The sequence below is a fragment of the Lethenteron reissneri genome, chromosome 14 (assembly GCF_015708825.2).
Source record: "Lethenteron reissneri isolate LAM-NWPU_2019-01 chromosome 14, ASM1570882v1, whole genome shotgun sequence".
Classification (NCBI taxonomy): domain Eukaryota; kingdom Metazoa; phylum Chordata; class Hyperoartia; order Petromyzontiformes; family Petromyzontidae; genus Lethenteron; species Lethenteron reissneri.
The window spans coordinates 12,600,374-12,615,486 of record NC_083792.1 but is presented as its reverse complement, the minus strand read 5'-3'; the positions used below and the strand labels follow the sequence as shown (position 1 = coordinate 12,615,486).

The window sequence follows — 15,113 nt, the reverse complement described above, 5'->3', positions numbered from 1 at the left end:
TGGCGATGAACATCTGTCGTGTGCATTGCGTTGATCGTTGTAGAACTCGACGGCGGCGCTGTTCACGTGGAACGACATGAACGAGCCGGCCGTGTTCCACTCCATCGAGAAGACGGTGCCCAGGAACTGCCTTCAGTGGGGCGGCTGGGAGCACCGAGACAACCACAACCTGTACGGCTTCTACCAGGTGCCGCTAGCACCGCCAGTACCACCACTACCATTGCCATGCTGGCGCTACTACCAACACCGCCAGTACCACCACTACCACCAACACCGCCAGTACCACCACTACCATTACCTTGCTGCTCCGACTACCGCCGCTACCACCACCACCAACACCGCGACCACCACCGCTATCACCATCATCGCCAACACTGCCACTTACAAATTCCGTGACCCACCCTTACTGGGTCTTACCCACTTCCCCGCTCAGCGTGACTTTGCCGGCGGTCTAGAACCGCCGTGCGCGGGATGCCAGGGAGCGGCGACTCGCAGCGGCCCTGCGCTGCGCGTCGCCGCTCGCTCCGCTGACGCCGCTTCTGCCGTTTTGCAGCAAATGGCGTCGGCGGACGGGCTCGTGAGGAGGTCGGGAGGCCTGGAGCGGCCCTTCGTGCTCACCCGCTCGTTCTTCGCAGGATCACAGCGCTACGGTGAGCGGGCCCTCGAGGCCGACTGCGGCGGGGGCGTGCGGCCGCTCGCCCGGCGAACGCGGCGAGGAAGGGGTGGCACATCAGCGCGAGGCGCTGGAGTGGAATTTTTTTAGATTGTTGAGGTCAAGTGGGCTGGAAGGTGACGATTTATTATTTACGTTATTCTCGTGTTGACTTTTTGTTTGTTTGCCAACTGGGTGCTCGTGAGGACGTTATAATATTTGTCCGGAAACTATCCTGGCTATTATCAGGGAGCGCATGTTACATTTTATTTGGGTAATTTTTCCCCGCCCCCAGTGTTGTTCTGGTGATGGTATCGGCGTCCATTGGGAACCCTCACAGCGCATTCCGTATCCTGCAGAAGCAGCGCAACTGAATTATTTTCAAGCCTTTTTTTAAAACCATACACTCGGGGGGAGCACTTTGCCACATGCCCTCCATGGATAAACGTTTGTCACGTGGCAATTCAGAAAACAACATAAATTCGATGTGATAGCGTTTTTTTAGCTTGCGCAGTAATTGGTATACATATCAGTAAATTACGAGAATAAGTATTCGTTACAGATTTATAGTACAGGCTGTAAAACTATGAGTTTCAAACAGCAACACAATAATTTGTAAAAATCACACAGCCTTTGTGCATATGCACACAACTATCAGTAGTTCCTGACGAAGTGCATTGTGGTCCTCTTGTCTGAGAGCATCATCACTTTGTGGCCAACTGACAGCAGTGACAGACCACTGTGTGGACCGGTATCGACCTCATTACTCGAAGTATATTGTCACAAATACACCCACTGCTGCATATTTACTTGGTAGACCTGGCTGGGACCAAAAACTCACAACACAGAAAATCTAAATTTTAACCTTCTCGATTTGAAGCTTTCGTGACTGCAGGAATCAATACTCTTTGTTTCTTTCGGTAAAGTCACGTAGTTAGATATAAAATAAAATAAAACAAATCACGATGTTTCGATCGCAACACAAGCGGTCGTCATCAAGCAAAGGAGTCAGCCTCTAAAGGCAAACTGTTTATAAAGGTTTGGGGATGGGCGTAGCCTAATTGTATCAGCAGCACCAGGAGCACGGGCGATGCACGAGTGCCAATGCAGCAACAATGCCAATGTAGCAGCAATGCCAATGCAGCAGCAATGCCAATGCAGCACCAATGTTAATTCAGTTATTTTCTTTTATTTCTAACTACGTGATTTTACCGAAAGAACCAAAGAGTTTGAACCTTCTCATCGGTGATGGCTCAGTGTTTTGACCTCTGACCCACGCGGCCATCTCAATGGTGGATGTCCTATCAGGGACGTTCCCTGCTTATGGCTGCCATGCCAGCAAGATTGACTGGGAGGTCTCTCTCCAGGTGCGGTGTGGACAGGGGACAGCCTGGCGACGTGGGATTACCTTCGCATGTCCACACCGATGCTGCTGAGCCTCAGCGTGTGTGGGATCTCGCTGTGTGGAGGTTTTTTCACGCACACACACACAGTTTTGTTCTGTTGGGACACACTTGCATTACATCATCACCGTCATCATCATCCCGACCAGTCTATCTGCAGCTGGATGAAAGTCTCCAGAAGCCAGGAGACGTGCAATCTCCTACACTTGATTGAGTGTGAAACCTTTTGATATTTGGTAAAGGTTAACGTGCAGCCCTGCAATTTCTTGGTGGAAAGGCCTCCACCAGAGTGAGCTCTTGAGAGAACCCCTTTAGTGGAGGGAATTTTACCTACTCACTCTTCTACACAAGAGGTGGCATCATCCACACTTTACCCCACCCACAACGCGAGACCTGCGGATCGACCCACCGCGGTTTCACACGTTTATACCACTGGGGTGGACAGAGGCAGGGGCATTGAAGAAGCTAGCACCCACAGCTTTTACTGCCACGTCACGGCTCAACGACTGAACTCAGCGGTCGCTCTCGGGGGCGACGGCGCGCTCGTGTGTCGTAGCGGACGTGGGCGGCTTCTTCGAAGAGCCTCAGTCGCAAGCGATGGTGCTGCGCTGGTTCCAGGCCGGCTCGCTGCAGCCGTTCTTCCGCGTCCACTCGGCCAAGGTTCGGCGCGAGCCTTGGCTCATGGGCGCCAGCGGCGAGAAGCTGATCCGGCGGGCGGTGGCGCTGCGCTACTCGCTGCTGCCGTACTGGTACACCCAGTTCTACCACGCGCACCGCACCGGCCAACCCGTCATGCGGTGAGCTCCTTCCGCCCGCACGACGTCGCGCGAGCCGGAGCGTTGTCTTCAGAGGGCGCCTGTGTGTGCAGGCTCTGAGTTCACTGACTGCTGTGGAGAAGGGTGGCGGCAGTGGTTATTGCGCTGCATTGTGCACTCGGCGACCTGAGTTCGATTCCCGCTCACAATGTGTATTTGTCCTGGTCCTGTGCCTAACCCTAGATTGAGTCAGCCTGCATTGAGTACCTGCTATGGTGCGTAAACAACAGCATTGGGGAGTCAAAGGCGGCCGGACGTGGTGTTGGCCACTCATGCCCTGCTGTGCCATGCCAGCCTTGATAAGTGCCCGCTAACAGCACTTGCCCCAACAGTCTGTTAAGGCTATATGCGGGATCTTTGTGGAATTTTGCTGTGTTTCCTCAGCCAATGGGAAGGGTGCCGACAGAGTTCACGAATGGGGCTCGATGCCGTGTCCCCGTGGCGGCGCCACTGGGCTGATCCGATTCCCAAGTCGGCTCGGGAAGCGGGAGCAGGAAATTTCTGTCGAAAACCGAGTCGCACGCCTTTAGCTGGGACGACCTTGGAACCGCTCGCGATGTCACAGGATCAACGTGGTGGCAATGGGATGCACGTTCAGTGGTGTCCACCGCTCTGCTCGACTGCACGGCTGTGTTTTTTTGTTAGACACGTTGCGGGATGATTAAGAACAGTGCATCTCGGCCTTAAATGGTCTCGCTAGAGCGATACGGGTTGGATTTATACCGCGTCAAAAAGCGACCGCATCTCGGGGGGCCCTAGGCAGGCAGTCATTGGCCGAGGAAATAAGGGAAGGTCTTGAGCATGGACTCGAACAGTGGCGTCGCGATTCATCCCCTTACTCTGAGCCCATGGGGTCCTTTATTTTTTACAAGATCCCCGTAAAAGGCATGAACCGTAATACGGGGGGGGGGCAGGGTACAGAAGCTCGTACTCAGGTGCTACTGGGTTTTGGGAAGAGGGGACGGTTGGGCTCACTGCCCCACTCAGCTGGTAGAGACTGCGAGCGGGGACGAGGGGTTTTTATCTGGGGGCAAAAGTAGAGGGGATGTGGGGGGGGCCTTCATGAGCCGTACTGTGCAACATCTGTACCGCCGCAGGACGCCCATGAAATGGAGCCTAACAGCCCATTGTGCCCTCCCTGCGGAAATTAATAAATACAGTCTAAATCTAATGGCTCAGGGGTATGTGGGGACACGGACCCTTTCCATGCTGATAATCCCGCAACGGCAACTGGGCTGTTCCAGGCCCCCATGAGCCCACTTGAAGCTGGACATGGAAAAGTGTCAGCGGTCTCAAGTGCGTTGTGTGCTGGCGGTGGTGTAGCGGTTAGCGTGCTGCGCTACAAACCTCGTGACCCGGGTTCGCATTCCCGCCTCACGGCCAACATCAATGACGATTATCTGAACCTGTCCTGGGCCTATGTTGACTCAGCCTCAAATGAGTACCTGGTGTGATGTGTAAACATCGCCACTAGGGAGACAAAGGCGGCCGGGCGTGGTGTTGGCCACCCACCCCCTCGTGTGCCGTGCCGGCCTTTATAGGTGCTCGCTAACAGCACTTGCCCCTACAGTCTGTTAAGGCTATATGGGGGTTCTTTGTCTTTTTGTGTGTTGTCGTGTTCCAATGCGGTGCTTTGCAGGGTTGCTCACTGCCAATGTCCTTTGCAGACCTCTCTGGGTTGAATTTCCTTCGGATGAGGAGACTTTTGTTCTGGAGGATCAGTACATGATCGGTGAGATACGTCCACACGTTTAACACGTGACCATTTTTAACGATATATAATTTTTTTAAACGATAATGTTGTGGGATTGGTTGTGAGCGAGGTTTCATTTACAAAGCGATGTTTTAATGCGGAGTACGAAGATTTGTTGCCATATCGTGGTGGATTTGTAGTTGAGCTGAGGAGGTCTTGGCTGGAAAGTAATGTGGCCTCTGCTGACTTTACAACGTATCACTGACTACACGTGTATTCATTTATTTCTTACATCATACACATATAATGCACGCACTTTTACTTGAAATGCGCTGCTGATAATTTGGCGTAAAACCCCCAAGTTGGTTCCTTTCATAAATCTCCCTGCTGTTAAGAAAACACACGTCACGTTTTGAGATAAGGAGCAGGTAAAGCTCACCTCTTCTCCACTGTTCATTCTCTTCCTCTTCCCTTCTCTCCCCTACCTCTTTCCTAACCCCTTTTACCCCCCCCACCCCCATCGAAACTTTTCACTGTGTAACTGTGGTCATCCAGAACAGACCGTACAACGTAAAACGATCCACAAATACGAAGGAGACATCACCGCGATAACACTCCATTGCTCCTGACGCTGAGGTTGTCTGGCTGGACCACCTGCGTGTGAAATTGTAGTTATTGATCTGCGTCTACATCGGCCGTACGACAAAAAGGAAGATAAAATTCCCCATGGGAGTCACCCATTCTTCATTCGTTGCGCGCCCCTGCCATCTAAATCATGTATTTGTATATACCATGTTTTAAATTGTGTTCAGCTATGGTGGCGCGAACTACCTCACCTGGTATACAGGAGGTCGTTAGTACGATCTCGTCCCTGACACCTCTATATTTGGAGTTTGGATGTTCTCCCCGTGGTCATGTGGATTTTTCTCTGGATCCTCCGGCTTTTCCTTCCACGTTTATGACCGTGCATTTCGAGTTTTTGGCTGCTGTAATTTTCCACACGATAAGCCACTTTGTTGCGCTATCATTTTTGGCCAGGTTGCGTCTGAAAAAGAGCTATGTGGCTCAGTGGGCCTTACCTTGTAAAAAAAAAATATTTATATACGAAATTTGCTTCAACACTCGCCGGTGTCACTTTGAGTTCATGATTGCAGGGTCCATGCTTTCCCTGATGAACGTCCCCATTGGTTTGTAGGCAATGCCCTGTTGGCCCGGCCGGTGACTGAGGACAACGTGAATACGGTGCAAGTTTACCTCCCTGGGAGAAACGAGGTACTTTCCTGCCATCTTAACCTTCACACGGTCTCCCCTTGCGGAAGAGTCATTGTACCGCCCGCTGAAGTAAAATGTACCTGAATCAGTCGTTCCTTTGTCATTATCATATCGGAAACACGGTGGCAAAGATGAGCGGGATAAGCAACCCGAGATGGGCGTGTTTTAGAACCTTGGCCATGCACACGTTGCAGTTGTTGTGTACGTATAAGTCCACGTGCGTCTGTGCGCGGTGCGTGGGGAGTAGTAGTGCAGCGGTCAGAGTGCTGCGCTATGAATACATCGACACGAGTTCGATTCCCGCTCATGACCAACAACAAGTGACAATGATCTGAACTGGTCCTGGGCCTCCTCTAGGTTGAATCAGCCTCAAATGAGTACCTGGTGCGGTGTGTAAACATTTCCACAATGGAGACAAAGGCGTCCGGGCACGGTGCTGGTGACCCACCCCGTCTTGTGCCATGCCAGCCTTCATAGGTGCCCACTAATAGCACTTGCCCTAAAAAGTCAGGAAAGGCTATATGGGGGACCTGTGTCTTTGTCTATGCAATCCATTAGTGAGACGTGTTGCTATAATCATGAGTGACTCCACTGCATTACAGTCTTGACAACAAAGGTTAGATTCCAGACCATGCACTGCATTAGTAATTGGTATCTAAACATAGCCTTGGCCTCACCTAGGCAACCTTAGCCTTAAACAATTACCTGGTGCATCTGTGCACTCAACTTGAGTGCTGGGTAGGCAAAGGCAGTCATAGCGTGTTTGACTGATGAAGCAAGGGCTTTATCAGCCAAGCACGTTTTGCAGATGGATGGGCAACCATCATCTCTCTATGCGCACCTCCAATTAGCACGGTCGGTTACGTACGGTTTGAAAGAAATTCAACATACATACATATCCCTGTCCGTGTGTTCGCGTCCAGGCATGGTACGACATCCACAGCCACAAGCGCTACCCAGCTCCGGGCAAGATCGTGAAGCGTGTCAACATGTCCTCGGTGAGGGATCGCTGCTATGTTTAGACACCAGCTTCGTTGACGCATCGCTCCCCCAGCCGCGTCCGTAGTTGTCGTCCGTTTGCCGTGATGCGTGGACGATTAGTGGCATGCAATCCCCGCTCTCTCTCCCTCTTCACCTTGTCCAAACGAGAGTTGTCGCAAACACATTCCGGACATCGCTCGGCAGATTTTGCCTTGCGGCTTGCAGACAGCGGTGGGGTAGGTGGATTGTTCAGCTGTCCTGCCCTTTGAACTTTGGTGTCAGCCTTCCAGGTCAGGCCATCTCCCCCTCAGGAAACAAACTCACATTTTGGAGAGTGAATATTATTTTGCTGATTATTTGCTATATTGTTCGCACTAATTTGGTTTCTCAAGTAATACGCTGTAAGATATATAAACGTCTTCTAAATCAATTACAGCATGACCCTAATTGAAATAAAATCTCTGTGTTATCAAGGTGGAGCCAGAGTTACTCAGCTTAATTGAGCAAAGCTGTGGGGGTTATCTCTTTTTGCAGCCCTGAGCCAATTGTGGAAATTCCACATTCTCATGACAGGCCCTGTTTCACACAGGACGACTTATGCTGAAACAGTGCTGAACAAGTCATTGATTATAATTGAGTCTTATGGTCAATACAGCTACAAAAGGTCCCATATTGTAGCTGCTCATCCAAGCTATCAGTGCCCTGAGAGTGGCATTGTCTTTGTGCTGTTGGCGTCCTCTGGTCTGACACTGTTTGAGACGAGGCTCAAAAGAAAGCTGTCTCTGGTGTGGACCAATCAGTTTCAAAGATAATGCGTGTATAATATCAGAGCATGTTTCTTGTGTGCATGTTCACCATGAGAACGTGTGGTTAATGCAGACAGGATTCCTTGAAAAAGGTTTCTGTTTGGTGTTTTAATATTTTAACACAACTGTTTTATTTCCAGAAAGGGTAACACCTATTGTTATATTTTGATACCTGCAAGAAAGGTCCCGTATTGTCAATACACATTATGGCAAAAAAATATGATTCCCAATCCACAAACCTCCAAATTCGTGGAAATTGTGTGGCTGCTATTGATTCTGGCTTGGCAAGAGGGTATCCGCTAGTTTATTGAATCGTGACCACAAATGTAATTGTGGAGGAGGTGAATTAATTATTTTATGCCTCGTGTTTACGATGTGTCATTTCGTAATTGCATCCCTCATTCCAGAAATATTCATGGAATCTTAAAGATTTTGCATGAGGATTCTGCACTCGATATTTGGGCCGGTGTTTATTATTAGTTTTTTCACCACCGCCGTTTACGATGAACAGGGTCCCATTCTGGAGGGAGAACGCTCTGGCAAGAAGACTTGCCAACCGCGCAGTATTTGTTTAACAAAAACTCTGCTGATGGGACCCAAAAGGTCAAAATAAGTTGACAGTTGTCTTGCTGCATCAAATGCAGCTGGAAAACATGAGTTTGGAAGACTAATGGGTTCAACACGAATGTGTTATGTGGATTTAAAAAAAGAATAATGTTTATATTTTATCACTCAACATTTGTAAAGTTGGTAGGCATTCAAGCTCCCTGTATTTCTTGTTTTGCGTTTGTTCAGATCCCTCTGTACCAGCGAGCTGGAACCATCATCCCCCAAAAGCTCCACCTGCGGGACTCCACCGAGCTCATGAAGGACGACCCCTACACCCTGCTTGTCGCTGTGGACCCAGGGGTCAGTGCTCCCCCATCCAGCCTGGACGCTGCGGACTTGCATCACTAAACAACGCACGCGGCAGCTTCCATCGTGCTACGTCATGTTCAATGAAGATGCATCCCAGAAAAACAAACGAACCATGCTTGTCGTGTATGCATGTATCTATTTTGAACTTCTTTCGCAGCGTACATAGCCCGCCGTGCAGCGGTAAACCTAGATTGTGTATTGCAGCCTGTCTCGCTCGAGTTTGAGGCTTTGCTAGGAAACACAGGTGGGTTTTATTGTGAATTTCTCGTTGCGCTCTGTTGGCATCGCTGCAGTGGTGGTGCCGAGCTCTTGAATAGTAAAACATCGCTGTGAACTTGTCACTCATCGCAGCTGAAAATCACTTTAAAGTGTCAAAGCAGTGCAGACAGCCCAAGTTACGCAGCCCAGCTACTTATCTACCCGGAGTGAGCTCCTTGCATCGCCCGTCCTTCCTGAAGCATATCTAATTTGATCGTAATGGAGTGAGCTATTCAAATTCTTATAATATTGTCTCTACATTTTGGAAAGCTAAACATTGGCATCATTATTTTCGAGTCCAGTAAAGCCTCACAGAGGCTCAAGGGTAGGGGGCGATATTGCTATTTGTGACCAACGTAACTTTTCAACATTGGGATGTTCGGCCAACACCGGTTACATTATGTGGGTGGTTTTATTTGGCTATGGGAGGAAGCCGGTGGGCGAGGAGAAAAACCCATGCAGAACAGGGGGAGAAAGCTGCCCGTGTCTGGAATTGAACCTCGTATATCAAAGCACTCGTATATCAGTTGTGATCACGTGACGCTCGGCAGACAAAGCGTATACTGTATGTACTACAGTACTCGTATTGCAAGACCTCGCTCGTTTATCAAATTAATATTTAAATTAAAAAAATTGCTCGTCTTGCAAAACACTCGCAGACCAAGTTACTCGCAATCCAAGGTTTTACTGTATTGTGATCTGATGGCAATGTATGCATGCCTGTGATCCACCACTGTGGAGGCAAGGGTTTGTTGGGTTGCACAAATATTATGAAACGCTCATCTCCTGGGTGTCGAGGTGCTATGCCCTGGCTTCCCAGCAGAAGGCGGTACAGCAAACATGTGGCCCCCACCTGTTCCGTCTCTATGGGCTCGAGTGTTTGAGGACCGCAGAGCTTGGGACATAATAATTGGTGCTGGCTCATCGGGTGGCTGCTTGCCTTCTGAGTCATTCCGACTCGCTCGACGAGGGCGAGGAGTAAATACCGTACGGCGGCTGCGGCGAGCTACAAATTAAGCTAAAAACTCAACAGTTTTTTTTCCATGTAAGGCCCACTGAGCTATGAAACTCATACTCTTAGGTTTTTTCGGTAAAGTCACGTAGGTAAAAAATAAATAATAAAAATAAATAATAAAAAATAGTAGAAATAAAATAAAAAATCACGACGTTTCGGAGGCAACACAAGCTTCCGTAGCGTGATTTATTATTTTATTTCTATTATTTTTCTATTATTTCTTTTTACCTACGTGACTTTACCGAAAAAAAACCTAAGGGTATGAATCCTTGCAGTCACGAAAGCTTAAAATCTAGAACTATGAAGCTCTTTTTCTAGAAGCGACTTGGCCACAAATGATAGCTTAACGAAGTGGCTTATCACGTTGAAATGTATAGCAGCCGAATACTCTAAACACACGTTGATTCTAAATGTGGAGGGAAAACCCGCAGGACCCGGAGAAAAATCACTCCATATATATAGCGGGCGTCAGGCTCGGACTCGAACCCACGACCTCCTGCATACAGCGCGAGCCAGTTAGCAGTTCACCACCATTGGCATTATTGTGATGATGATGATGTTTTCGCTGATTGTTTCTCTGTGCGCAGGGCTGTGCTGAAGGAGAGCTGTTCGTAGACGACGGCCATTCGTTCCTCTACAAAACCCAACAGCGGTTCCTGCACCGCGGCTTCAGCTACAGCGACAGCACGCTCACCTGCAGGTGCGAGCCACGTGCCATGCTTTGCAGAAGCCTGCTGGCTATGCCCGTATTGAGTCGCCCGAGTCATCGAGTAAACTTTATTCTTACGGCTCATGAATCATGCGTGCGAGAATCGATTTGTTTTCGATTTAAATTACATCATGCGTGATTGCCTCATGTGACCGCTGCAGCGACGACAAGCCCTATACTCTGCACTGTCCGAATAGAAATAATTCTTCAGTTGAATCGTGTCCTCAGGATCTCTCGCTGTGAAGTCTGATCCACAACTATAAAGGCAATACATATTTCTGCCCTCCTTGAGGAAGGATTATTGTCCACAAGATCAGCCGATTATATATTTTTCAGTGTAAATGCCAATTGGAGTGGGGCAGTTGGGCGGGGTTTTTGCGCGCCGCGCTATAAACCCGCCGACATGGATTTCCACAGCTAACATCAGTGGCAAGTGATATATAAACCTGTCCTGCGACTCCCCCCCCCTTCACCAACCTGCACTACCCACCAGCGCGGTGAAGTGTGAACACACCGACCGCGTGATTGACAGGGCACAGCGGGGAGACCTTCGATTATCCAGCGGTAGATTGACGAACTGACGAATGGCTGTGAGTTGTGATGGCGTTTGTGGCGAGAGGTTTTGATTTGGTTTCAAGAGAGAATGCTGATGGTTGCGGTTGTTTCTCTTCCCCTGGCAAGGTCTCTGGACTCTGCGGGATCCATGGAGTCTCGCGTGCAGGTGGAGAAGGTTGTGGTCGTGGGTGTGCGTCGTCCCGCCCGCGTTCTGCGCTCGCTGCCAGGTGAGCTCAGGCGGATGACGGATTTGGTTGCGACAATTGTCCGTCTACTGGACACCTGTGAAAAAGAGCTTCATAGCTTGTGGGAATTCTCCGGGATAAACGAAGGTTCTGATTCTGAGCTGAGCGGTGAGCTTAAGCGATAATTAATGAGCGCAGCGTTTAAACGCTTTTACACGCGACAGTTTCGTTAGTTTAGCTATGTTGGGTGGTGGAGGATCTTAATGACAGAAATTAGTTCGAATGCACATATCAACTATAAATCGGAATGACACAATTGTGCACGATCTCACAACTGAATTGTATTGCAGGGAGCAATTTACTGTTTAGATTTTTTTTTATCTCTTTCATTAACTCTTTTATTTTATGTATACATTCACAGAAGCAGCAACCATGCTAGTTTCATTAAAACACTTTACACTCCACTTTTGATAATTATTATTTAATTTCCCCACAGGTAGCTGCCCAATTAACTTAATCATTCACGGTTTTTTTTATCCACTCATTCTACATAAAAAAATATTGATAATAATATACACTCCTCTGTCAATCCACGACTGGATAAAGGCCTTCCTATGCTGTGTCGGCCTTGAGGGTTGTTTCACCATACTTTACCACGCTGGTCAGTGCGATTTGGCAAAGGGAGGCCGAGAATGATGAATTCATATGTCAGATATCATTCCCCAGTGAGCTCGGCTTGCTAGGTTCATAGCGCGGGGCATCAACCACGACGCCACCACTCCACCCTGAGCAAACGCCCTCTCTACGTTCTTGACAATGACACTTTGTGGGATATCAAAGTTTTTTCCAGGAAAACCTCCTCCCCCTCCCGCTCCGCTAAATGTCCCCTCGTGTGCTTGTTGTGTGTAGGTGGCAAAAAGAAGGCACTCCATTTCGGGTACAATGCCAGCTCATCGGTGCTGGTTGTCAAGAATGTGGGCGTTCCCATCGCCTCCGACTGGAGCATTTCCCTCACCTTAAAACAGGGCCACAAGTCTTCCTGAGCCTGACCAACCAGCCTTGACCATTTCGATACAATCCTGCTGCGAGCCAAACCCAGTTGCATATCAATACACACACACACACACTCCTTCCTTTAGCTCATCATCTCTCACAGCAGCCGAGTTGCCAAATATACATTTTATGGGTCAGGGTGACAGTGCAGCATCGAAGGCGGAAACCAGTGATTGGCTGTGGGTCGGCAAATTCGATACAGCCACAGGTGTGGCTGAAATAGATCATTGCGTTCTCCCCTCGGTTGCGTACCCAAGGGGGCAGGCCACTGCCGCCACCTCCCTCCATCCCATCCCAATCCCACACCCTTCTCTTCAGCTCAGAGTGCCGTGCGCTCCGTGTTATTGCATCCTGACCAGGGAAGGGTTATTGAAGTGGGCCACTCTGGTGTCTCTCGCAGTGTTTGTTTAGGTGACGCCATCAAAAGGGTGCAGTTGAGCGTTACACCCAGGACTCTATTCCTGTATTGTCCGCGCCAATTGTCCGATATTTTTTTTTTCTGAGGGTCGACGGCAAAGAGCGAACGTGGATGTTAGTCAGTGGTGGCGGGTTTTAACGACACATTTATAGCATTTTTACGCGATCTAACCCCAAAAAACAACAGCTCTATTATGAACGTGGATGGTTTGCAAACCTGCAGGTTAAATCCTTCTAACTGGATTCGGAGTGTCCCTCCCTGTTCATTGCTCAAGAACTCTTGTGCGGAGTGCGGTGTTGTGATGTGGAAAGGGCGAAGTAGGATTGGATGGGCTAGTTGGAGCATGGGAACTGGAGAGAGAAAGAATGATCTCTGTTTACAGTTGTGCAATGCAATTTAATACTACAATATGGGTAACCCCCTCTATATACAGAACAGATATGCACCTTAAAAGTTGTCCGGAGAGCGAAATTCTGTATTCACATCCATATATTCCCATTGACTCCCCATGTATAATTGGAGGTACATGCCTACAGGAGAAAATGTCAGCCCCAAGACATGATAAAATAGAATGCAGTAGACCTTTTTAAAGTATATATTTTGTGGAAAATCGATCATTTTTAATTAAAATATCAATTACAATACACAAAATAAGCTAAATAAAAATACTGTACAATACATGAGATGAGGTTTTCCCTTTTTTCTGGCAACAAAACAGGTGTTAAGATGTTAAAACACCAAACTGAAACCTTTTACAAGGAATCATGTCTGCATTAACCACAATACTTGTGGTCAAAATGTAAACAAAAAACATACTCTGATATTCTATGCATTGTCTTTGAAACTGATTGGTCCACACCAGAGACAACTTTCTTTTGAGCATTTTGGCGTCCTCTGGTCTGACACCGTTTGTCAGGCAAAATAAGTTCAACATGCACACATACATAGGCATTGCAATTAGAGATTTCACAATATATCAATAAATACGCTTTGATACACTGGCAGTGTGATTCATGCAACAGTTGTGCGTTTCAGAATGGACTTTGTTGTTTGTGATTAGTTCATGGAAACCCTGCAGCCAGTGCAGATTGTAAATGCTGCACAAGGGTAAAACAAAAACAAGATTCAATCATCAAATCACGAATTGTGACGATCGATCGAATCTTACAGGGGTTAATCCTTACATCCTTGACAACCAGAAATTAACACATTAAACATAATATCACGGATGAACTTGGACATTAATGGAATTCTGTTTTAGGGTGTTTTAAACTCGTTTGAGCATGTTTTTGCCGATAATGGTGTGCACTGATTGTTACAAAAAGTTAATTCACTGCATGAGAGGCACGATCAGAATAGTTTGAGAATTGTATAAGGTTTGGTCATTCTTAAATGCAGCAGAAAGTGGGCCTGACATTCTCCTCTAGAATCGTCTGATTCAATGCAAAATCCATGGTTGTGTCAATGATGGCGACAGTGGATTGGTGAAGCCCCAAATATTTAGAATGTTTTTCGTAACCCTTTCCAGCCTAATGAGCATCAATAACTCTTTTTCTGAGATCTTCAGATTTATTTTGATTGTGGCGTCACTTGTTTCCACACACACCTGTATGGTGAAGATCAAACTCACAGTGTCTGATCTTTATACAGGGTGGGACCTCCCAAACTCATCGCTGAAGATCTACCTTATTATTGAAACACCTGATTCAAATGATTCCCTTAATTGAGCAAATGAAACCAGGGGTTCACTTTTTCACATACCCTGAACCGTAATTACTCTGTTTAATTCATACTTAATGTTGCTTCAAAAGACATGGAATTGTTTAATATGAGCCCTATTGGATATTTAATAAAAGACCGGCTTTAATTCAAGAAGGCTCTCATGGTAGAACTATGGAATTTCCATAATCATTGGGGTTCGCAAACTTTTTCTCGCCACTGTACCTCATTCTCAACAAACTGTTGACTGCCTCTTATGCATGTTCACAGGTTCAGTTTGTCTAATTACTCTTGGTTGCGTTGACTTGGTAGCAGTACTGCAATCACTAACTTCAAGGGAAAGTGATTGATTTTAGCATTTGCAAATGACTTCGGTGTGTTGGTGTTTACAAGGCGGCAGTTTCATATCGCCGCCGCTGCATGGCTGAACGATAGCTTCAGTTATCGCGGGACTTTAAACGTCTTCTGGAATTAAATAATGAAATAAATGCACAAATTCTGTGCCGCCACTCTGAGCCCCTTTCTCTGCGCGTTAATTGACTCGGCGTGTTGTGTCTCGAGGGGGGTTCGCTGTCGGCAGCTTCTAAAAGCCAAAAGGCGGACGGACGGACGGACAAACGCACGAGCCACCGAAAATAATCCTGGGGCACCGCGAGTTGAA

The 15,113-nt window shown here is 47.8% G+C and overlaps 1 protein-coding gene across 1 annotated transcript in view; it reads left to right on the top strand.

The window, feature by feature from the left end:
* The window catches only part of LOC133342410 (neutral alpha-glucosidase C-like), a 30,076-nt gene extending 15,109 nt beyond the window's left edge, over positions 1-14,967 (top strand). The window contains 11 exon segments of the mRNA XM_061551576.1: positions 44-187; positions 554-650; positions 2,020-2,121; positions 2,612-2,852; positions 4,538-4,602; positions 5,759-5,835; positions 6,759-6,833; positions 8,418-8,531; positions 10,401-10,513; positions 11,204-11,304; positions 12,172-14,967. Of these exon segments, the coding sequence (XP_061407560.1) occupies positions 44-187; positions 554-650; positions 2,020-2,121; positions 2,612-2,852; positions 4,538-4,602; positions 5,759-5,835; positions 6,759-6,833; positions 8,418-8,531; positions 10,401-10,513; positions 11,204-11,304; positions 12,172-12,305 (1,263 nt within the window). The 3' untranslated portion in view covers positions 12,306-14,967.
* Positions 14,968-15,113: the final 146 nt, after the last annotated feature.